The 24,068-nt window shown below is 40.4% G+C and overlaps 1 protein-coding gene across 1 annotated transcript in view; it reads left to right on the top strand.

Annotated features, from left to right (window-relative positions):
• The window catches only part of PKHD1 (PKHD1 ciliary IPT domain containing fibrocystin/polyductin), a 579,380-nt gene that overhangs the window by 313,373 nt on the left and 241,939 nt on the right, over window positions 1-24,068 (top strand). The window contains exons 49-50 of the mRNA XM_056130637.1: window positions 694-889; window positions 17,099-17,164. Coding sequence (XP_055986612.1) covers window positions 694-889; window positions 17,099-17,164 — 262 coding nt within the window. The remainder of the gene's footprint in view (window positions 1-693; window positions 890-17,098; window positions 17,165-24,068) is intronic.

The raw sequence follows: 24,068 nt of genomic DNA, 5'->3' as shown, positions 1-24,068 counted from the left end.
CTAAAATGCAGCAGTTCAAAGAAAAGGGATGGCAGGGGCCAGGGGGACACTCAAAGGTTGATTGTCCTAATATGAACAGAACCTGGCCATGGAGCACATGTCCCAGCGGTGGAAGCCTTTCCTGTTAAAATTTGATACTGGAGCGATGGATCCACATGTAGGATGCTTGCCTTGTAGGTAGCAGACCTGGGTCCAATCCCTGGAACCGTGTATAGTCCTCCCAAGCACTTCCAGGAGTTATCTCTGAGAATAGAGTCAGGAGTTAAGTCTTAAGCACAGTCAGATATGGTTCAAATGGCAGAAAGCAAAATATGGGTAATTCTCATATCATTTTTTGTCTATTAAAATTCGGGGGGGGGGTGGAAAAAGAATTTTAGACCTGTCTTTGTCTTTTCTAGCTCTATGGCCAGTCAAATTACTTTCTTGGGTCTGCTTGATTGCTAAACAAGAAGCGGTTTGGCTTTTTTTTTTTCCATCCTAACATCCTATGAATCTGAATCTCTACTCATGAATTTATTCTACTTATAAATTTATTACTCAGTGGATTTAAGTAAGTGTATTTCCTACAGCGAACGTAGCCTGGAGTCTGAACTGTTGTGTTGAGGAACTCCTCCTTCTCTATTCTTTATAGCTTTTGGGGAGTGGGGAGTTTTGTTCTGAAATGAATGCCGTTGTATATTCTTTTACTCCAAGTACTCAGCAACGTTTGACAACTTTGCTCCCGGGAGTTTCCTACTGCTGACTCACCCCATCCGATGGCCCGATGCTGACATCCTGATAAAGTGTGGCAGTCGAGTGGGAAGGTGTCTTCCAACGCCCCCATCTCCTGGTCGGGACCAAGGCTGTGACTGGTTCTTCAACCGGCAGTTGAGGCAACTTATCTATTTGGGTAAGTAAACATAACTAAGCATTTTCAGGACACACGGCCAGAAATCACGTAATCAGAAACAACGTTCACTCTGTATTTTCAGAGTGCGAGCGAACACTTAAGAAGATGACTGGGCTTTATGGTGAAGGGGATGGACTCTATAATCAGACCACCAGGTTTAAATTCTGGTTTAATGGCAATTAAGTGGGGCACTGAACACAGTTTTTCTTTCTAAACCTCTGAGTCCACATCCATCAAATGGAATCATGTTATAGTCTACCTCAAAGGATAAGAAATTAAATACAAAATGTCATTTACAACTTTTCTTTTAGCAGAGTATTGAATCCACAACAAATGCTTAATAGACATTGTTACTTTTTTTTTCTTTTTGGGTCACCCCCTGCGTTGCACCGGGGTTACTCCTGACTCATGCATTCAAAATTACTCCTGGCGGTGCTCAGGGGACCATATGGGATGCTGGGGATCAAACCCGAGTGGGCCCCCTATGCAAGGCAAATGCCCTACCAGCTATGCTATTGCTCCAGCCCAGACATTGTTACTTTTTGTAACACTTAAATAGCATTGTTTTTATAGAAAAATCCACAGTCTGTGTGAACACAAAAATATCGGGTTATAATAACAGATATATGGAATAGCAGAAAGAGAGACTGAAAATCATGGAGTTTATGTGAACTGGGAGAAGAAGTGTTGGCAGGGAACACAAGAAGACCTTGGGAATGAACAGACAATACCTATCTTGTCCGATTGGAAAATCCAGAAGTCTCATGTCACAGAACCAAATGTTCTATTGTGATGATAGACTAACAGCACAGAAGGACTTTCCGACCGTTCTTTGGTATATTTTTGTCTATGTACCACTGGATTCATGAGTCCTCCTTGTGGATGGATTTGATTTATAGGTTTCTTTTGATTTCCTGAAGTTGCCCTCTGTTCCCTTGCTACAATGTGGCAGCATCTGTTGTTTTTCTTGGTGCCCTGGTGTCCATGACTACAAACCTTAGCTTGGTGTGGACTGAGAAGCAGATCTGGTCAACGGATCGGTGGTTTTGTCCTAACTTGGTCTTCAACGGTTCTGGTCAAGTTCAGGGGACTTTATCAAAGGGTAAGTCCGATTGTCCCCTAGGAGTCAAGCGTGGCCCTAAGGAGGCTGAAGGCTGGGTGTTAGCCCTTTTCCCACTCACATCCATTTATCCAAATGGCAGATCTCTGTGGTCTACACTTGAGCCCAGGGCAGTATTAAACTTCAGGAGCAACCGCGAGAGAAGCGTGGAGCTCTCCTGGTATCTTTTTAAAAGCCTATTCCAAATGGAGTGCTGCATGCTTTATTTTCATTGAATTGTACTGTTCGGATTTTATTTCTGATTTGTTCCATCCCTAAATGTAACGTAAAGACTCAGATGGACAGGGATTCCTGGGACTGTCTTACTACTAGAGTCAAATATGTCCATTATGGAAGAGCAAATAGTTGCCATTAACTTTAACTGTGACAATTCACTTGATATATATCCTGAAACAAAATTGTTATTTCAAATATCTCTCTTGTCCATTGGCAACATGTGTTCCTAACTCGAAGCTAATTTAAATACTCACATTAACCAACACAATAAAAATCTTATAACTAAAAACCAAAAAAAATTAAATCATCTAGCTATAGATTTTCTTCCCCTTTGATAGTATTCTGTATTGAATTAGCAGCAAATTATACTATATTTGCATATCATTGTATAAACACACATATATCTAAGTGTATTTCTATGGTCTACATACATACACACATTTATATATTCTATATCATGTTGAATATTCTACAGGAAAGTCTTTTTTAAAAAAAAATTAAAAGCCTGTATCAGTTTTTCCAAAACTCCTTCTATCACAACACCTTAGTATCTTCTCTTTGAAATAAAATTACTTTTAAGAGGAACAGGAAGTCACAGAGAGTTAGAATGTTTAAATAAATGTTTAAAATGTTTAAAATAAATCCGGGGGGACTGGAACAATAGCACAGTCGGTAGGACGTTTGCCTTGCATGTGGCTGACCCGGGTTCGATTCCCAGCATCCTATATGGTCCCCTGAGCACCACCAGGGGTAATTCCTGAGTGCAGAGACAGGAGTAACCCCTGTGCATCGCCGGGTGTGACCCAAAATGCAAAAATTAAATAAAAATAAAAATAAAATAAAATAAACTTGGAAAACTATATTTCTCTAAGAAGATTCCCTATTCTCCAGTAGTGACATCCCAGACATGCGCGCCTCCTCTGCCCTCCAGTGAGCGAGATATGTGAGTGGCTAGAACCATTTTTTTTGTTGTTCTCGCTTCTGAGCTGGCATACTGTAAAGAGGATTCAGGAGAATTCAGGCTTCTTCTGCTCTTCACTGTGGTGCTTCCAACAGTGAGAATTTGGTTATGCATTTGGTTTTCGCTACATAAAGTTTCAAACTGTTCTAGATACGTACGATGTGGCATTGTAATATTAAAATACCTTCATGCCCTAAAACATCGATGCCATTGTCGTTGATACACCGCTAGGACTCTGGAACCTAAGATCCATTTCTCACTGGTACAACTGATGAATTTTGATGAATCAGTTACGTTTTGCATTTCACAAATGGATATTTTATATTTGTTGAATAGCTCCCCCCACCCCTATGTGCTTTTACAAGATCACTTGTATCACACTTGTCATTCAGTTGTTCATCGATTTGCTCGAGTGGGCACCAGTGAGGACTCCATTCATCCCAGCCCTGAGATTTTAGCAGCCTCTCTTTGCTCATCTCTCCTAATGCTGCCATATTGGAGGCTCTTTCAGGGTCAGGGGAATGAGGCCCATTATTGTTACTGTTTTTGGCATATTGAATACACCACGGGTAGCTTGCCAGGCTCTGCCGTGCGGGTGGGATTTTACAGGATAATTCACCTAAAATTCATTTAATCAGAGGAAAGCCTAGGCCAAGCCCTTACTTTCTTGGTGGACATAACGTAGCCTTAGGATGGAAATACAGGAGGAGAACTGGATGTACAGATACATCCTTTCCTTGTCAGGGAACTTCTTGTGTTCCTTCCCATCCACACAATTTCCTGTCGGGTTTTCAAGATGGGATACGTGTGTATGCGGAGAATCCTACTTCTTTTCTGGCTGGCATTTCCGAGAACTGCTTCACTGACAATTAGCTGTGCTTTATTCATTTGTTGACCACTTCTAAGTGGACCATCTTTTTGTATGATCTGCTTTTGCAATACTACCACATCCCTCAGGATAGGAAGTTCTAAAAAAAAATCTACAATTATCTTCATTTCCTCCATTTGGCCCCATCTTGTATGATATAAGATACCTGGTCAATCTGAGACCCAACTGAGAAAGGAAAAGATCAGAACCCAGGCATTCTAGCGCCTTGCCGATGGACATCTCCACTAGGGTGTGCTGCCCACTCAATAATCATTGATCACTGACCAAAAATAAATTGGGGGTCGTGGGCTGAGTTGTGGGAGAAAATGCCTCTGTTCCTTGTGACAACGAAAAAAAACTATGTTACACATCTCATTGTTTTGACTCATGTATCTCTTCTTTATCAAGGGAAGTTTTATCTTTGTTCAGCAAACATCTCTATGAAATTCAGTTTCTTTGGAAAAAAAGTCAGAGCTGGCTGGAGTTTAGGGCTTAGGGTTTTAATCAGTGGCTGGCTGGCTCTTTTACCTGGGGCATGGAATTATAAATGCTGCATGCCTCAATGACTTCACTTATCTAATGAGGTTAAGAATATCTACTTATCTCTTGGAATTATGGAACAAACACCCAAACATCCTCCAGTGTGATTAGCATGCCACGCTACTTTACTCCAAATTCTCTCCATTGATGATTTCTCTCAGGTCTTTCCTTTCCCCCCGAAGATGAACAATCTGCTGTGCCTTGAACTCAGTTATCCTGCCAAGGCATTGCTGAAAGAATCTCCTATTTCCTTGGACTGGATTTCTGGAAGATAGCTGGGATTCACGATCATCTGACATATATGATCCATGGGTCTCGTGATTGAAATGTAACGATGGCACTTAGGCAATTGTGACCCACAGATCAAGACAGCCTCATTCATTTTACAACGTCTTTGAAGAGACTAGTTCAGGTGGCCTTTCTGAAGCGCCTGAGAGTTGCCACCTACAAAGGCCACGGCCATCAGGAGAATCCTTGTCTCCTATCGTTTCTGTAGGGAGGCAGGAAGGTCAGTTTGTTGGATGAATCATCAAGTGCAGCGGTTTTGAACTACAACTTCTCTGCTGTGGGGTTGGGTCTGACTAGCGCTAAGGTTCTCTGGGAGCAAACTTCCATCCTTGTGTTCGAGATGAATTCCTTCAGCCAGTTTCCCACCGTCTCTTTCCTGGGATTGTTTTTTTTTTCTCTCTTATTTTCTCAGAGATGTTTCCATTCATGGTGAACTATTTTTATGTTTTAGTTACATTAACGCTATGAAATAATTAGTCAGCTAATTAATCAGGTTTACAAGCTTTGTCGGATTCTTCAGCTGTCAGTCAGGCCCAGGCCTGAGGCCGGCATCTCATCTCAGCTCTCTTGCCCATGTGATTCCTGTTGCCATGACTACTGGCTACATCTGCTGACACCCCACTCTCCATTTATTGCTTAATTAAGAATTTCACGCTCAGCCCTTATCTGCCTCTAAGAACAAGCGCACACTGTTAAGAAATTCCAAATTTAGTCCCCAGCACAACGAGACCCTTTCTCGAGGGCTTGGCTGGATGGAGCCTCTCTAACGATCTTCTCGGCATCCCAGCCGCCACCCTTCAATCAAAAATCATTAAATGGGGCAGAGATAATGAGCATGCAGTGTATCAAAAGAAGGATGTTAGCTTGGTCCAAAGGAGGAAAAGCTGCTGGGCCCATGCTCAGCTCCACTTCAAAGGGGGATGAGACCCCCTCATCAATGGGGCCTGATAAAGCCTCATTTGTTCTGGGCTTGACTTATGCAAAAGGTCTGGTATGTCGGAGTCCTATCTCACAGACGGGGCTCTCCCCCACGCCCCCCACCTCTTGCCTCCATGCCCACCGGCCCCCTCCGTGGCCTTGCACACGCTCATGTGTCAGCACTAAGGCAGCTGGGTCCCCCAGAGCATCAGGCTAAGCGTATAATCACCGACTCTCCACTCACAATGGCCACTTGTAGGGGGGTGGCCAGGAGGAGGTCTTCATCACAATAGGAACACAATTATTGCAGCTGCTGGGGAGGCGACGCTTCTTCCTGTAGGACTATAATAGGGCTTGCCCAGCACAGGAGGAGAGGGTTGGGGGTGGGGGGGGACATGGAGGGGGTGGTGGGGAGGGTGGGAGTGGAACGGAACGGGGTGGAGAAAACAATCTTGAGTTGATTATTCATATTCTGACTCTTGGAAGCCCGATGCAGAGCCGGTGGGGTGCCAGCAGCTGTTCATCACAGCTCTGCTAATAATTGTACATTCTGTCAGGGGTCAACTTACTTTTGACCCTGTCCTTTTCTGTGTGGAAAAGGCAAACTGTTGGGCCTTGGCCGAGTGCATTAAACACTCCCAGCCTCTTCCCACTGCTTTATTCCCCCCATCCAACCAGCAGCCGGTGATAAATTCATATCAGATGCTGAGCCATTCATAGTCACCCTCCTGAGTTCACACAACCCCAACCCCCCCACCCACAGCAGAGCCGAGGCCGAGGATATTGTATGAGATGCCAGCTGAGAGAGTCCACCTGCTCGGCTCAGAGGCTCCCAGAAATCACCTTCTTCTGTTCAGTCTGGAATAAAAAAAAAAAAAGGACGTGTCTCACCAGGCTGGCCAATGCTTGGACGAAATGTCACCCTCCCCAAGAGAAAGGCAGGCTGTTTGGCAAGAAGCCGGGGCTTGTGGCCCACGAGGGCAAGAGGGGTGTAGATAGAAAGACAGATGGACGTCATTGTCTGTTCCACTTGCCCTGAAGAACTCACGTCAGATCACACAGATGGCACAGAAAAGATGCCATTGAGTTGGGAGATACTGTAAATAAGGAACATTTCCCCATATTTGTAACTAGGAGATGGTGGAGATGCCTTCTCTGCTTTTCCCCAAGTGGTAAGGTCACTGGAAGACAGTTGGCTGCTGCCTAGACCCCTCTGCTCTTGTCTTCTCCTGGAAGACCCCGTGAGCATCCTTGAGAAGGAATCCTTTTTATTCCCTCTCAAGAAATCAAGAAGGAGAGAGGAACCAGTGAGTGCCCCAGTGCTCTTGGGGAGGGATTGTAAGCAGAGCAGAATCATAATCCTTAGGAACTCTGTAGTTCTCTATTCCCTTGTTGAGGCCCTCTAAGGCAATCTATAGCCTTCTAGTTAATAAATTAATTTACATTCTTATAGAAAACTCATTCCCCAAACATCCCTGAGGATTTCTGTCAGTAATGCATGGAGCTTGAGTTCAGAGAAATGCACTAACCATTATGTCAAAAATATAGGTACAAAATGGGAACTAGGAGTGTGGAAAGGATTCTATCTCTTGATCATAAGGAGTTTCACCAAAAGGAGAAAAAAAAGGATGGAAGGGAGAGACAGAAAGAAGAAAGGGGTAAAGGAAAGAGAGAGGGGAAATTTATAAATCTGAATCAGATGCTTTTCCTGGAACCAGGGTAGGGTGCTCATTCTTAGTGAATGTGAGAAACTAGTCTTCCTAACTGATAAAACACACACACTCTCTGACCAGTATTGGAACTCTGCTTTTCATACTCCAGGTTTTGTACTTTTCCTAGGATACTAGTGCTCTTGTTGTTTCAATCTAGGGGTATTAAGTAGGGCTATAAATGCATATCCTTGTAATGCACTTACTTTTTCCTACTCACTGTGGGGGTTACATCTTATACTTCATTAGCTAAAAAAATTATTTTAGGCACTTGGTTTACAAAAATGTTAATGGTAGAGTTCATGCATTAAAAATTCCAGCACCCGAAAACTCTGGGCACCCTTGGGAGAGGAACAGGCTGAGTTTCCACCCTGCTGAAGCCTGAGCAGTTGTACCCACAACTGAGAGCTGCTGTCATGTCAGTGGCCCAACACCACTGCTGCACAACTAGTCTCTGCAGAGACACCAAAGTGACAAAAATTCAAGTACACTCAATTTTAGACTGAGAACTCTGAGGTGTTCTTGGAGTGGGGATGAGCAGCCTCTCTCCACACTCCATACTTCCTGAAGCCCTGGCAGCCACACCCACATCCCACAATCACTGCCATGTAAACTCATGACCCAGTTGCTTATCCTGTAGATTCTGGATCATACGGCCACATGTGTGGCTGTGCAACACCTAAAATTCTAGAATACTGACATCCCAGTAGGAACACACGAAACTAGCTGTGAAGGTAACGTCAAAGCCAACGACTCTCAAGAAACAAAGAGGCCCAGCTTAGCAATGAACAGCTTAGTAAATCTTCAGACAAGGACTTAAAGAACTCATGGTAAGAGATAATGCTAGCCATCTAGTCATAATAAGAAATAATAAAAAATTATTTTGTTGCTTCTAAGGGAGCAGGCTTGAAGAGATAGTAGGGAAAATGGGAACAATAATGGAGGGGAAATACCACTGGTTGTGGGATTGGTGTTGTAGTATTGAATGACTGTCACAACTGTATTCTGAACACTTTCTAAACCATGGTGTTTAAATAAAGGAATATTTTTTATTAGTGAAACACCATGAAGTACAGTTATAGACTTACAATTTTTTGTCCTTGGGTTTCAGTTATACAATCATCAAGTACCCATCCCTCCACCAGTGTCCATTTCCCACCACCATGGGTCCCAGTATCCCTCCCACCCCCATCCCCCCATCCCTCTGTAGCAGGGCATTTCCTTTTGTTCTCTCTCTCCTTTTGAGTGCTGTGGTCTGCAAAAGAGGCATTGAGTGGCAATCATGTTCGGTCTATAGTCCACTTTCAACCTGCTTCTCCCATCCTGCGAGGATCCTCCCAGCACCCTTTATTTGGTGCTCCCTTCTCTATCTGAGCTCCCTTTTCCCCTAGCATGTGTGGCTGGCCTCCAAGCCATGGAGCAAAATTCTTGGTACTAATCTCGGCCACTCCTGGGTGTTAGTCTCCTATTTTGTTACTTTATGTTCCTCGGATGAATGCAATCTTTCTATGTCTATCCCTCCCTTTCTGACTCATTTTGCTTAACATGATACTTTCCATGTAGTTCCACTTGTATATAAAAAAAAGAATTTTTTTATAAGAACAAGATTCCTGGTCCAAATAAAATTCCAGCACCACACCTTCCACCAGAGTGTTGTCTTTCTCCTGTCACAGTGTCTGCCCCTGCCATCATTGTCCCAGTTTCCCTTCCCATTCACGTCCTTCCTGTGGTAAAACTTCTTACTGAAGACCAGTTCTCAGTTTCTGTTGCCCTTGGGTGTTTGTTATTTCTCTCCTGTGTTTCTTTATAAGCTGCATCTTCAAGAAATCATTTTGATTCTCTCTCCTTCTTACTAACTTTTCTCAACATGATATTTTATCTATGTAGCAGCAAAGTGCATGATTACATCTTTTCCTAAAGCTGAGTAGTATTTTACTTTATATATGTGCTATAGTTCCTTTACTCAGTCATCTCTTCTTGGACACTTGTATTTTTTTCAGAGTTTGGCTATTTATAAATAGTGCCATGAGATTTGGTTACTGTGAATAAATGTAGGGCCGCAAATATCTTTTCTGAATAGATTTTGGGGACACAGGGAAGATGCCTAGAAGTGGAATTGCTGAGTCATATGAGAGCTCAATTCTTAGTGTTTTGGGAAGTGCCCATATTATTTTTCAAATATCTAGAGTAGTCAATATTCCCACCAACTGTGAATGAAGATCCCTTTCTCCTCACATCCGTGATAACAAAGGTTACTCTGTGCTCTCTGAACTTTTGATACTTCAGCACAACTTTCACGATTTGTCACATCCTTGTCTTCAGTAATGTTATTTAGTCAAGGTTTTTCTTAAACCGGTTCCCACACTGCCTCATTTTTAAAACTTGACCTTTTTTAAAAATAATGAAAGCCATAAAATTGTGAGCTGTATGGCCTTCTTGCTTCTTCCCCCCTCTAAATTACACTAAATTCAATGCTATTAAAAATGAAACTTTGATGCCACTTAAATCACCATTTTGCACCATTTTGGACTTTAGGAATGTGATGTGGCCTGCAAATCTGGGGTAGAGTTGATGAAAAGCAAAAAAAGTGTGAACACAAGAATATTTGGTTATATTCATCACATATAGCATATTTTAGATATAGTTTAATCACGATCACAATCACGATCATCCTGTTATTCATCGATTGCCTTGAGCAGGCACCAGTAACGTCTCCTTCGTCCTAGCCGTGAGATTCTAAAAAGTGCCGCACTCAGGACTCTTTCAGGGTTAGGATAATGAGCCCATCATTGTTACTGGTATTTGGCATATTGGGTATGCCACGGGCAATTTGCCAGACTCTGCCATGTGGGCAGATTACGTTCGGTAGCCTGCCAGGTTGTCCAAAGCAAGAATGAGATAATAAGTATAAGATATATAGTTTAAGATATATAGTTATAGATATATAGATATATAGTTTAATATATATTTATATTATTTTATATGTATTATCTGAGTTTCTCTCCTCACTTGTTAAGCATACTCACTCCTGAGGGAAAAATTCCATATCACTGAGCATAGACTCTGAGAGAAGTTATAAAATCCCTGAAAAATATGCTTTCTAAAGACACCTTATGGACATATAGCAAGAATCCATGTTGCTGGGCTTTTTCCTGAAAGTTCTGGATCTGTAGATCCATTCAGGACCCACAAGTTGACCAAAAACCTATCCCTGCATTGTGAGCACCACAGACTTACTGTTGTTACTGTTCTCTGAATTAATGAAGATGGTGTAATTGAGCTAACTCTTGGACTGTGATTTATGCAGATGCATCTATCTTTTGAGAATTTCATTGAGTTATTTATTTATTCATTTATTTATTTTGGTTTGGGGGTTACACCCAGGGATGCTCGGGACTTACTCCTGGCTCTGTGATATCTCTTGGAAATACTAGGGAAAACCATATAGGGTGCTGGAGATTGAACCCCATCGGCCATATGCAAGGCAAATGCCTTATCTGCTATAATCTTGCTTTGGTCTCTTATTAAATTCTTTAACTCTTACACTTGAAAAAATTATACCCTTCCACAAACAAATGTTACTGTGGATAATAGAAGACTGGAAAGATAGCATGGGATTTTCATATAATATTTATGTGAAGTATCTAAAAGACCTTTGTTTCAAAATCCAAGATAACTTTTTGACTCTCTCTGGGAGACTGGAATCTTATTTTTTAAATCAAGCTTTAGTGACAAGGTAATAGTACAGTGAGTAGGGCATTTTCCTTGCACATGACCAACCAGGGTTAGATCTGTGGCATCCCATTTGATCCCCTGAACCCACCAGAGATGATCCCTGAGTGCAGAGCTAGGTCTAAGCCCTGAGCACAAACAGGTTTGACCCCCAAACCAATAATAATGTTAATAATAATAATGGTCATAATAATGATGATGGGCTGGAGCGATAGCACAGCAGGTAGGGCGTTTGCCTTGCATGCAGCCAACATGGCAGACCTGAGTTCGATTCCCCTGCCCCTCTCGGAGAGCCTGGCAAGCTACTACCGAGAGTATCTCACCCGCACGGCAAAGCCTGGTAAGCTACCTGTGACATATACAATATGCCTAACACAGTAACAATAAAGTCTCACAATGGAGACGTTACTGGTCCTGCTTGAGAAAATTGATGAACAACAGGAGGACAGTGATACAGTGATAATGATGATGTTGATGAATTAAGCTTCAATTTTCCAGGGAACATTGGAAAGAGAGCTATCTGGATAGCTAAGTGGAAGAGACTAACTCCCGGAGAATGAATCCAGCTTATTGACAAGGTAGTGCGTGAGGATAGCTAAGGTAAATGTGAAGAGACAAATATAATAGCTGGTTTATAAAGACAGATCAGGAATCTAGGTTCAGGGTAGAGAGGAAAGTCATGGGTCAAAGTGAGACTGCATCCCATCACATCCCATTGCACAGGTAAGCAGAATATACAGTCGCTTTTCCATGCATCATCAGTGTTTCTCTAGGCCAGTATAAATGTGAATTGGATGAGAAGTCTTAACATGTCACAGTGAGATTGGGAATATGGATGGAGACTCAAGAGGGAAAGGAATTTATATTCTGTTTAAAGTCATGCATGTTTTTTTTTTTTGACCGGAGCTATAGTCTAGTGGATAAGGGGCTTGTCTTGCACTCGTCAATCCTGCATCCTGGACAGTCCATATGTCCCTTGGAATCCACCAGGATTGATCCCTGGTCACAGAGCCAGGTGTAACTCTTGAATACTACCAGGTGTGGTCCCAAAATCAAAATAAAATTAAATTAATTAAAATCATGTAGTTTTTAAACCTAAAGAGGTACTTATTTCTCCTTCCAATATTTCAAGAGAGAAATGTATTTTCTCATCCCCAGTGCCCTAGCGAGAACAAATAAGTGGTATTCACAGTAATATATATGTTTTTAATGTGAGTATATAAATCTCTTTCCTCTCACCAGGAGATATCTTCTTTGTGAGTTTCTCTCTTCATCTTAGATGTCTGTGTTTATAACAATCTTAGATCATAAAGCACTCGTCGGAATAATTTGACAATAATTGACCCAAAGACTTCTCTGGTTTTTGAGGACCAGCCAGATAGTCTTACAATCTGGGAAGGATCAACTGCAATGAGTTTCCCTTTATAAACAGAGTAGATTAACCACTCTCATATTACAAATACAAAATCAGAAATCATAAGCACCGAGAAAGCATATGTACAGTATCACAGCTCATGGAAGGCTTTTCAACTCTTCCTGAGTCAATATCTTTATTCTCAAATGATTTTCATCTCTCCTTGTTTTTGTCCAAATTGGAAATGACACTTAACACTTGCACTGTCTTTTGTAAAGTCAAAATCCTGCACAAATTTTAGTGAATCTTGTCAGGTTGCCTTGAATTGTCATGATCATGTGTCTAAAGAAGGAGTAAAAATATATAGAAAAATATTTCTTGGATTGTGTTATCAGACTCCAAGAATAATGAGCATACTGTAAAGATGGCGTGGGTAATATCTAGTATTCCCTATTCATTATATCAGAAACTGCGGTAGGCATGTATCTTTCATCATTTCTTCCCAATAACCCTAGGAAGGAGATGACGATTGCTCTCATTTTCTGGTGAAATAAGCAAGATTCAGATACTGTAATCTAGAAAACAGAAGACCTAAGATTCAAATCTAGGCTACTGGACTCTAATAACCAGTTTTTCACTGCCATGCCTCCTCCCACACTCTGTCTTTAAAGACTCATGGCTGAGAAATGCTGTTTGGGAATAAATATCTCTTGTATCCATATTAGAAAGCCCATGAACAGCCTGTACGTGTTGGTATGGGAAAACATTTCTAATCTTTGCTGATTTAAATAGTTTAAAATATTTTCCTCTGGTTCTGAATTTGCTCCTATTCTTAGATCACATAGTATTTACATATTCACATTGGCAAAGTGACCCATAGTTTTTCAATGCATGTTTTGGTTTTCATGGCTGTTTGGGGGACGAGGTTTTGGAACAAAACTAAGGAACCTTTGCAAAGGCTGAACAAAACCAGTGGCCACAAGTAAGTGATTGTTGGTTTCAATCCGGGTTTGGATAACATACTGACATTGTAAACCTGGGGATTACCAAGAATAATCACTTAGTGGATGGTAGAGCAGATATAATAGACTGTAATCGAAATTAGATGTGTCAAGTGCTATGTGCTCTAGTCTCAGAATTTACCATCTCAGTGATAACTACAATGCATGAGATATGTGCATTTTGTATATATTCATTGTTTCACCTTACTTCAAATTGCTTATTTATCAAATGAAGGGAAAGATGATGTTTCTTTCTTTCTTTTTTTTCTTCTTCATTTTTTTTCTTTACTTTTTTGGGTCACACCCGGTGATGCACAGGGATTACTGCTGACTCTTCACTCAGAAATTGCCCTTGGAGGTGCTCAGGGGACCATATGGGATGCTGGGAATCGAACCAGGGTCAGCTGCATTCAAGGCAAATGCCCCACCCGCTGTGCTATTGCTGCAACCCAAAGATGATGTTTCTAAACTTGCCACCCTTCAGTACTTCTTTTATAAGTATAATTACACTTATTTTTGGTGGAAGCAGTGATCATAAAATAAGTAATGTGGCCTTGGCCTTGGAAGACTCTACATGTAAGTTTTTTCACAATCCTTAGCTCCAAGTCTGTGTCTTGAGTAAGGACGCTGGGTGTTCTGAAATTTTGGAAACCATTAGAAAGGGTAATTTTTACGTTTTTATGTGAAATTATTTTTTCTTTCCTGGTGATTTCTGAATTCTTCTCTCTAATACACACACATACATACACACACACATGCACACACATATGCACACAATTACCTATTCTTACAATTTATTTCCAGTACAATATTTTATTTTCATTTCTCTTTTAGAAAGGTACTCCATTGTTATAGGCATTTACACAATTTTAGATGCCATCTTGCATCTAATATTTTGTATTTTTATTCTTTTAGTAAAGTGAAATAGTTTCTATTGAAGATTAGGGATATGTGAGGGGAGAAAGAGACAGAGACCGAGAGACAGAGAGAGAGAGAGAGAGAGAGAGAGAGAGAGAGAGAGAGAGAGAGATGTGTTCAACAGAGAACACAGGCTGCTCCAGACTGGAAATAGTATTTTATCTTTTAACTCCGGGAAGAGGGTTATTTTTATCCCAGTTTTCAGATTCATATAATTATTCAGTAAGTACTGGTATTGAGTACTATAAAATTATAATTTCTGAATTGGTCCATGAATATGAAATAATTATGTATACAGCAATATCATGTCCTAAATTTCACTAGAAATGGGCCTCCCTCAAAGATTTAAAGACAAAGTTAACTGCTGGTGCAATCTTAAATTCACTATTATTGATATTATATAAATATTTCTGTGCTGGAGCGATAGCACAGCAGTAGGGCGTTTGCCTTACAAGCGGCCAACATGCCAACCCAAGTTCAATTCCTCCGCCCCTCTCGGAGAGCTCGACAAGCTACCGAGAGTATCTCGCCTGCACGGCAGAGCCTGGCAAACTGCCCGTTATGTATTTGATGTGCCAAACACAGTAACAACAAAGTCTCCAATGGAGACGTTACTGGGCCCTCTCAAGCAAATGGATGAACAACAGGAGGATGGTGACCGTGACCGATATAAATATTTGCTAAATTAAAATTTAGCCTCAAATAAATATTAGTGTCTTTCAATTTAAGAGAGTGCATAGATCAATATAGATCAATATAGGAAGAAATGGATGAACTAGACATAGTTGGGAAAATCCTATAAGATGCATGACTTGTGTTTAGTAATAAGAATAGCTGTTTTTATTGTTATTGCCATTATTAAAGTTAAGAATGTAGGGTGAATATATAATAGGATAAAGAAACAAGATAAGCAAAGTGATGATAGAAGTATACTATATTACTCTAGACCCTAAATTACAGAAATGAGACAAAGAAAGAAAGAAATTGAGGTGGGAAGTAGCAAGAGACTGACAGGAGGCAGTAGGGGCAGGGGGCAGGGGCCCCTCACACACTGTGGTGTAGAAATAAAATATAGGTATAGGTATGTCTAAACCACAGAGCCAAAGCACTGCATGCTGGAGATCTAAATGACAGTAGCTAAACTGAAAACTGCACCTGTTTAGGAGGCAATCTGGAGAATGGGAGGGAACCTGGGGATTTGATGAACTCAAGGTCACTCTGGTGGTGGGATTGGTCTTAGGATATGGTATGACTGAAACTCTATTACGAAGAACTCTGCAAGCCACAATGTGGCTTAAATCAAACAAGCAGACAAATATTACATTGAAGTAAAAACAAATTTTATTTGGAAATTCTGAGGGGAAGGGGAGAGAGAGAGACAGAGAGACAAAGAGAGAGACACAGATAGAGAAAGAGAGACAGAAAGACAGAGACAGAGAACATATGGACTCCTTACAGAGGGTCGACAGTCTTTTTGTCGGAATGAAGAATCTACAGAAGATAGCTTTTCACCACTTACCCCTTAAAGATTTAAGGTGCTAAAATCTCGAGTGGGAGGGATAATATGAAGCAACAGGCAGGTAGATAAGAAAGCCCCCCCACCCCACCCCAGTGGCAATGAGTTCTTGGGAAGTAATGAATATTTTACTCAAAAAAGGAAAGTATTTAGAAAGAATGATCCTGAATTTTCTTCATCCGTTAGCGAAGGAAGGGTTCGGGATTTAATGGAAAATCAATGGAGAATGTGGATTGGACCAGGACCCCCTAGATTGTCGAGTGGGGGGAGGTCCTGACTCCATGACATCTGATAAAGGCGGAAAAGTAATTAACCAATACGAGACAAGGTGTTATTGAAAAGTGGAGTTCACGCACCTGATTACTAATTAATCAGGCGTGAGAGCACCTTGTAGATGCATTTACTATTTAATTATAGCAGCCTCTCTTGGCAAAGGAGCATATGTTCCCAGCTTAATCTACTGGTTTATACTGACATCAAATTGTCATTATCAGAAAGAATCAGGCCTTTTGATTATTTCCACTAATTTATTGAACACTTAAAATTAATGAACCCCAGGCCTTTTAAATGTGCTCAGTTGGCTTGGAAGATAGAAGGAGACAGGGGATGGAGAAACGCCTTCATTAAAAGGACAATTTGTTTGGATAAAGGTAAAGCAAATACATTTCATGGGTGATCTGAACTCTATTGGTGAAAATCACGTGAATTCTAGAAGCTGAGCCTTCCAAACGATAAAGGGAAATAGTCTATGAGGTACGCCCTGCTGGCCAACATGGGCCTCTGAAGAACATATGGCTAAATTATTTATTATTGCTATTATTATTGTTATTTGATGTATGCCTGTTCTCTGAGAGACCTTAATGCAATTTGGTTAAATCAAATAAAAGCAATAAAAACCCAATGTTGGAGATCAATTGTTAGGCTAACAAGCACTTTATTTTTTTTAAATTTTGAAATATTTTCTGGGATGGCAAGGACTTCATACTAAGACACCTTTATTATTTGTAAATATATTTTGCATTAAGACTATCTTTGCATCATGTTCAAGTTGTGAATTTTTGTATTCAGTTTCAGGTGAAGGACAAGTTCAAGTACTCCTCCAGGTGAAAGAGGGTGTCTCCCCAACTATTTCTGGTGAGTATTAATTCATCACCTACAAATGATTGGCAGAGAAGAATGTTCCCCAATATTTTTATAAATTCCTCCCATCCTATAATAACAGGCTGCTTTCAGCCCCCATATTTTTTGTGAATATTTTCTCTAGTAATTCTATATTATGTTATCTTGTAACTGAAATATGGCTGCATGTCAAAAAGGGATCTAAGAAGGGTGCATTGATTTTAATCAAACATTCAAAATTAAAAATTAAAACATGTAAATAAGCACATTTCATAAATCATGGACATATGTGCACACAAAAGTCCAGATCTACAGATGGGCCCTTAGGCCCCCACCATATGGAATAAAAAATTCAGAATATCTCAAAACTTAAACTGTTCCCAGTAATTTCAGGAAATTAGGGTAAACAAACCTTCTCCAAAAGTTAGATGGTTCTGTGAAATCTTTCTAACTCATAAAAGTCAACTTCTCAAGGACTAAATTACTCATAAGCACCTTCTAATGTATTTCATTGTTTGTTTTTATTTATCCTGAGTCAATTTAACTGTACATTTACAGTAGGAATAAATCTCTTAAAAGACCAAATTTTACTTTGCTTTCCCTTTGCTTTTGTGTTCTGTCATGTTAATAAGAAAATGGTCTATTTTCTCCACTTAAATTAATAAATAAATGAGATAAAGGTACTGTACTAAAGCTGTAAATTAAAGGTATTGGTGGTTACTATTCCATACATATTGAAAAAATGTGTTATTTCTGATTTTGGAAAAGTTCCCAACCTGGTATAACATTTTAATCTTTTTGTCTGCTATGCTTCAGGGCTTTTTTAAAAAAAAATTTTTGTGTGATTTGATTTTGGTTTGTTTGCTTTTTGATTTGGGGTCATATCCGGCTGTGCTCAGAACTTACCTTTTTTTTTTCTTTTTGGGTCACACCTGGCGAAGCACAGGGGTTAATCCTGGCTCATGCACTCAGGAATTACTCCTGGTGGTGCTCAGGGAACCATATGGGATGCTGGGAATTGAATGTGTGTTGGCCACGTGTAAGGCAAACGCCCTTCCCGCTGTGCTATCGCTCCAGTCCCAGAACTTACTTTTAATGCTCAGGAGGCATAAGACTGTGCTAGGAAACCATACAGGATGTGGGGGTAGAAACTGGGTAGATCACATATAAGGCAAATGTCTTATCTGCCATGCTCTACTCTCTCTGGCCCCTTTGGGCTCTATTTTTGTGTGTTTCAAAATGCCTTGTTTATTGAGTGTCTTTCATGCAAGTTGTGGGAAAATGACACTGTAAGCATGTTGGAACTGTCTTTGACTATGTGGAGTTTCATGGTCACACAGGAATGTCATTCAAATGACTGACTAAATAGCTAAATGGCTACATAGCCTTCAAATAACTGTCACTGGGGACATCAAGAAAGTACAGATGTTAAGGCACTGGCCTTATATGTGGCTGACTCAGGCTTGATCCCAGCATCACTGTGGTCCTTGAGCACTGCCAGGAGTGGTCATTGAGAACTGCCAGATGTGAGTCAAAAACCAAAAGCAAAACAAAAATAATAAAATTGTTGCTAAGTCAGAGAGTCCCTTAAAGGATAGTGTGCATGATTTGAATGCAGGAGACCAGATTTGATCCCGGGAACCAACCATTGAGCACTATACCAGGAGTAGCACCAAAAATCATGTGAGAAGTAGTACCCTAGCATTTCTGGGTATAATTCAAACCCCAGACATACCACAACAAATGAAATCACTAGAACCAAGGAAATAACTTGGATGTCACAAGTCTTTCCTATCTCAAATTACTGTGTCCAAATTCGTTAATAAAAAAAATGATTGGTTTGGTTAGTTCTCATTTTATATTTTTTTCATTTTTTATAATTTTATTTATTGAATCACCGTGAGAGCAGTTACAAAGCTTTCGGGTCTAAGCCTCGGTCATACAATGAAACACCCGCACCTTCACCAGTGCCCATTCTCCACCCCCAACAACCCCAGTATACCCCCATCCCACACCCTCCCACTACCTGTGGGGCAGATGATTTCCACATTACTCTCTCTCTACTTTGATCACATTCAACACTTTTTTTTTAAATGTAGGAGTACTGCTATTTATTCAGCCACTGATTAGCTGATTGAATTGGGCATGAACTCCACCTTACTTTCTTTTTTTCATAATTTTATTTATTTTTTCCTTCTTATATTTATTTATTGAATCACTGTGGGAAAAGTTACTAAGATTTCAGGTTTGTCTCGGTCATACAATGATCAAACACCTTTCCCTTCACCAGTACTCATTTTTCACCACCAAGAACCCCAATATACCCGCCTCCCACCCCTCCCAATGCCTGTGTAGTTCTCATTTTAAAACATGCCTCTTGGTGGCGCTTTTGACGCCAGGCTTCCACTCAGAATACTGGATCATCTAGGAGGGATCATTTCCCATCCAAACCAGCCAGAACAGTGTGGCAGACCACTTGATAGATTCCTGTATTGAAGATTCCTGTATTGAAGATTCCTGTATTGAAGATTCCTGTATTGAAGGTTCCTGTATTGAAGACTTTGTGACTGGTCATCATGTGGGACTTTTCAGCAGAGGTCACTCTTAGTTAGAGACACTGCATGGGGTGAATCATTTGCAATATACTGAAACAATAGAAAGTTGATGTTCTATAGAGTTGTAGGATTTTACTAAGGGGAGGAAAGTCATAGGTTATTTATTTAATTCTATAAACAAACACATCAAAGCCCAGATCTTATGCAGTATTCTTTGTCACATCAGTAGAAAATGATTTAACCCAGATGAGAATTTAGGTCTTCTCATCTGCCCAGTGTTCTTTCTGGGTAATAACATAATTCTATGGTATTTAAATGACCTTTTGGCATATATTAATTTCCGAGTTAGATTAAAATATAATTATATGTAGTCAATCCTCCTGGCCAATGTAATTTAGGACAGGAAAAGATCATACAACACAGGGAGCTAGAGAATTATTACATTATAACTGATCATAAAAATCCCAAATATTAACATGTTTTTATAACATTGACTCCCATATTGTGGGATTTGTACACAGATATCAACGTTTAAAGATCAGTGTGTATTTTAGTAAATAAAGTTTTCTGTGAAAAACAGTACTATGATTGCAATTTCGAAAATGCTTTAACAAAGAGAATGTAGGGATAGAACTCTGTCTATATGTTAGTCTATTAGAGCATCCGTATTCTCTAAGAGAAAATAGAGGTGAAACATTTGGATTAAGGTGTTCTGCAGAGAACCTCAGTTAACTGTCAGAAGATTATGCCAGGCATTATGGGGATGGTGTGGTCAGGAAACAGCAGAGGCAGCAGAAAATGGGCCAGAATAGAGAGAGAAGAGGAGGCAGTGATGAAAGTTGTCTGGGAAGAGGGAATATGGGGAAAAAGATTTATGCTAAATTGGATCAAGATAGGACCCACCTACTCAAAGCCTCTCTTGCAAAACACAGTACCCAAAAGAAGAGAGAGAGAACAAGGGGGAATACCCTGCCACAGAGGCAGGATGGGACGGGAGGGGATGGGGGGTGGGGGGATGCTGGGACCTGTGGTGATGGATGACGGGCACTGGTGGAGGGATGGGCACTTGATCATTGTATAACTGAAACTCAAGCACAAAATTTGTAAGCCTATAACTGTACCTCATGGTGTTTCACTAATAAAAAAAGAAAAAAAAAGATAGGACCCACCTTCCCGAAAATCTCAGCGTAGATCTTCCATGGTCCTCCATTATCATAGCTTTAGTGGGTTCCTCTCTGGCTCAGGATGCTTTACAAAAGATGGAAAAAGGGAGAATAGCTAAGACAATCCATTTGGGTGGAAGATTAAAATATTTCCAAAGCATTGACCTCAATCCTGTGGTCTTTTTAGTGCTGGCTAATTGCAAACATTGGACCTAACTCAGAAAATATTCAGATGATCTTCCCGTATTTGCTAAGCTGATCACCTTCCTATGGAGCTCCAGGGGTCTGCTATCTCTTCTCTTATTTATGATCTACTCATCCTTTTTATCATCCTTTGAATTTTGTCCCGTTAGGAGGGACTCTTTGTCTTATGTCTTAACTCCCCCCTCCTTTACTGCTATCGTCAAAAGAGTGCCTCCAGAGGAAAAGAAAACAAAATTTATGGAATTCTTCTCTAGCTGATATCGCTCCTGCAAATGTCTCAGAAAAGCAGCTCCCTCTTCTTGCAGAGCTATAAAAAGGTCGATTAATGTAGCGGCAGCATTATTTGGCTCAGAGAGCAAGTCTGAGACCACCTCAGACTTTGGCTGTTGTTGTGTGACACATTTGTAGAGCAAAGCAAGACGAAGCTTCATCACAAGTTATTTTTTCCCCCTAAAGAGAGATCAGACCTTTACCACAAAGTCATTAAAAATGCCAACATTCCTTCACTATCCTGCAAATCACTTCTTAGGACCAAGGTCCTTCACTGGAAACCACTTATTGCTTAAAATGACATTTTAAAAATAGTGTAGGTACTATCGAGGGTCACATCAGCTTTCTAATGACAGTGAAGGGGTAAAAGTCAATTTCCTAAAGCTTTGGCAGCTCTCCTGTATGGGGGGAGGACTTGAGTTTGAAGGATAATCCTTCCTGGAGGCCAGAATTGGAGTGAAATAGGTCCTACCCACCCTTTGAGCCCTGGAGGATGGCCTCACTCCTGCGGACAGCTTGTGTACACTCGGGAAATAAAACACACTCACAAACCTAAGCAAACACAGCCAGGTTCATGCAGGACCACTTACTCCTGCTCGCTCAGTGAGACGAGGCAAGCAGGAACAGAGGGATCAAGACCTGGGAATGCTGACCAAGATTCATGAACACGAGTTTCAGTGTAAATCTATTTTTTCCAGTGCCTACGGGTATACATTAAAGTATACATCTAGAATATGAAAGTCTGTTAATGTCTCAGTGAGATTTGGAGGGTATGATTCTATCTAAACCTTCCCTTTCTCCATCCCGTTATCCATCAACGGTTTTTGCTTCAGCCTCATCATGGAAAGCATTCACCTTGACCACTCAAACCCTGAAGGCCAGTTCAGTAGCCACTTCTTCCCTTCCTTAGCAGAACCTTGTTATTAAAAAGTTCACTGCTGCATCTCCCATCCTGGGAGGATCCTCCCAACGCCCTTTATTTGGTGCTCCCTTCTCAATCCGAGCTGCCTTTCCCCCTAGCATGTGTGGCTGGCCTCCAAGCCATGGAATGGACCTCCAGGTACTTATCTTGGCTATTCTTGGGTGTTAGTCTCCTATTTTGTTACTTTATGTTCCCCAGATGAATGCAATCTTTCTATGTTTGTCTCTCTCTTTCTGACTCATTTTGCTTAGCATGATACTTTCCATGTAGTACCTCACGGTGTTTCACTAATAAAAATCACTGTTGCAATCTAGCCATGCCCTGCTTCTTAGTTCTCCACCACTGTGCTCTCTCTTGGTCTCTGGTCTCCCTCTTCGTCTCTGCCTACTTTTTCTTTAAACCCTTATTGGCTTTTTTTCTCTGTCTCTTTCTACACAGAAAGGTAATGTTTGCTTTATAGAAGTTTAATAAGTGCAGGAAATGGAAACCAGCTTCCTTCCTTATTAAGTCTTCTTATGGTTGGCATAAGAAGGTTGGCAGAGAATGTCAAATTCATTCGCAGCATCTCTAAGAATGGTTACTGTAAGATATAGTTTGTTCAGTTAAAGTCAGTTCATTCCTTTTGAAGCAAGAGTAGAGATAACAAAAGTAAAGATTATTTCCAATATCTATGGTATCTGGCTGGGGAAATTTTGAGGCTTATGTGATATTTTGAGGAACCTGACCAATGGTATTTAACATTGTGCTGGATGGAATTAAGGTATTGAGGTAACTTTTTTTTTTCTGGCATTAATGATGCTTCATCAAATATCCCCAATCTGACCTCTCTATCTTTGGTATGGCATTAGAAAGGAGTAAAAATTGGGAATAAAATTAGAACAGTATAATATTGGTGTTAATAACTTATTTATAAACCCTCTTTCTGAGGGTTACTTGTTCTGTTTCCTGGGGTATATTTTGTGCTAAGTAAATTAGTATTTCTACTCAATATACTTGTAACTTATCATGGGACCTAATTATATCATAAATTTTGGGGAAGAGGATTAAGGTGTTTCTCAGGATTATCACGTCGAATAGTTTTTCTTTTTTTTTTTAATACCATTATGATCTGGAATGATTGTAGCATTTTCACAATTTTTTGAAGAGAATCTCTGGGCAGATACCAGAATCTATTTATTCAGACTCAGAGCTCTCTCACATTCTTTATATTCATGTTTTTTTTTTCTATTTATCTCTTTCTACATATCATCACATGGAGGCCTCATAGGTACCTCAAATTCTTTATGACTTTATGTCCAAATGGTATTTGTCTTAATGGGAATCTATGCACACTACCCACCCTCATTCTGTCCTCCCATGATAAGGAACTGGGGGTCATCCTTGACTTCTCTTTGTGTTCTCTATATTCTCAACACCTTGGCTTCTTCCACACACAATAATTTCCTTGGTGGCAAGCACAGAACTTCATAATTCTATGATTTGAACACATCTGAAAAAGAAGGCTCCCATTATTTACTTGTGAAACTGGCAAGAAATAGATGACTTTTCTTCCCATTTTTATCATGTGAGCTCTTCACTCATGTGAGTTCTTGAAACTCCCAGTAGCCTGAGAAGAAACCCTTTTTTCACAGAGCAAGTGCATTTCCCCTAAAAGACTTAACTTCATGTATGGGTTTAGTTTGAACTTCTAAAAGCAATAACAAATAAAAGAAGGTCTGTATGAGAAGAACAGTTTATCAGTTGGGATTCTTTTCATCCTATCCTCCTTTCAGACTCTCTCTGCTCTTCTGACTTCACATTGGGGA

This window comes from Sorex fumeus, unplaced genomic scaffold (genome assembly GCF_029834395.1).
Source record: "Sorex fumeus unplaced genomic scaffold, SorFum_2.1 ptg000080l, whole genome shotgun sequence".
NCBI lineage: Eukaryota > Metazoa > Chordata > Mammalia > Eulipotyphla > Soricidae > Sorex > Sorex fumeus.
Note: the sequence above shows the minus strand (reverse complement) of the source record. Positions and strands in the feature narration are given on the sequence as shown.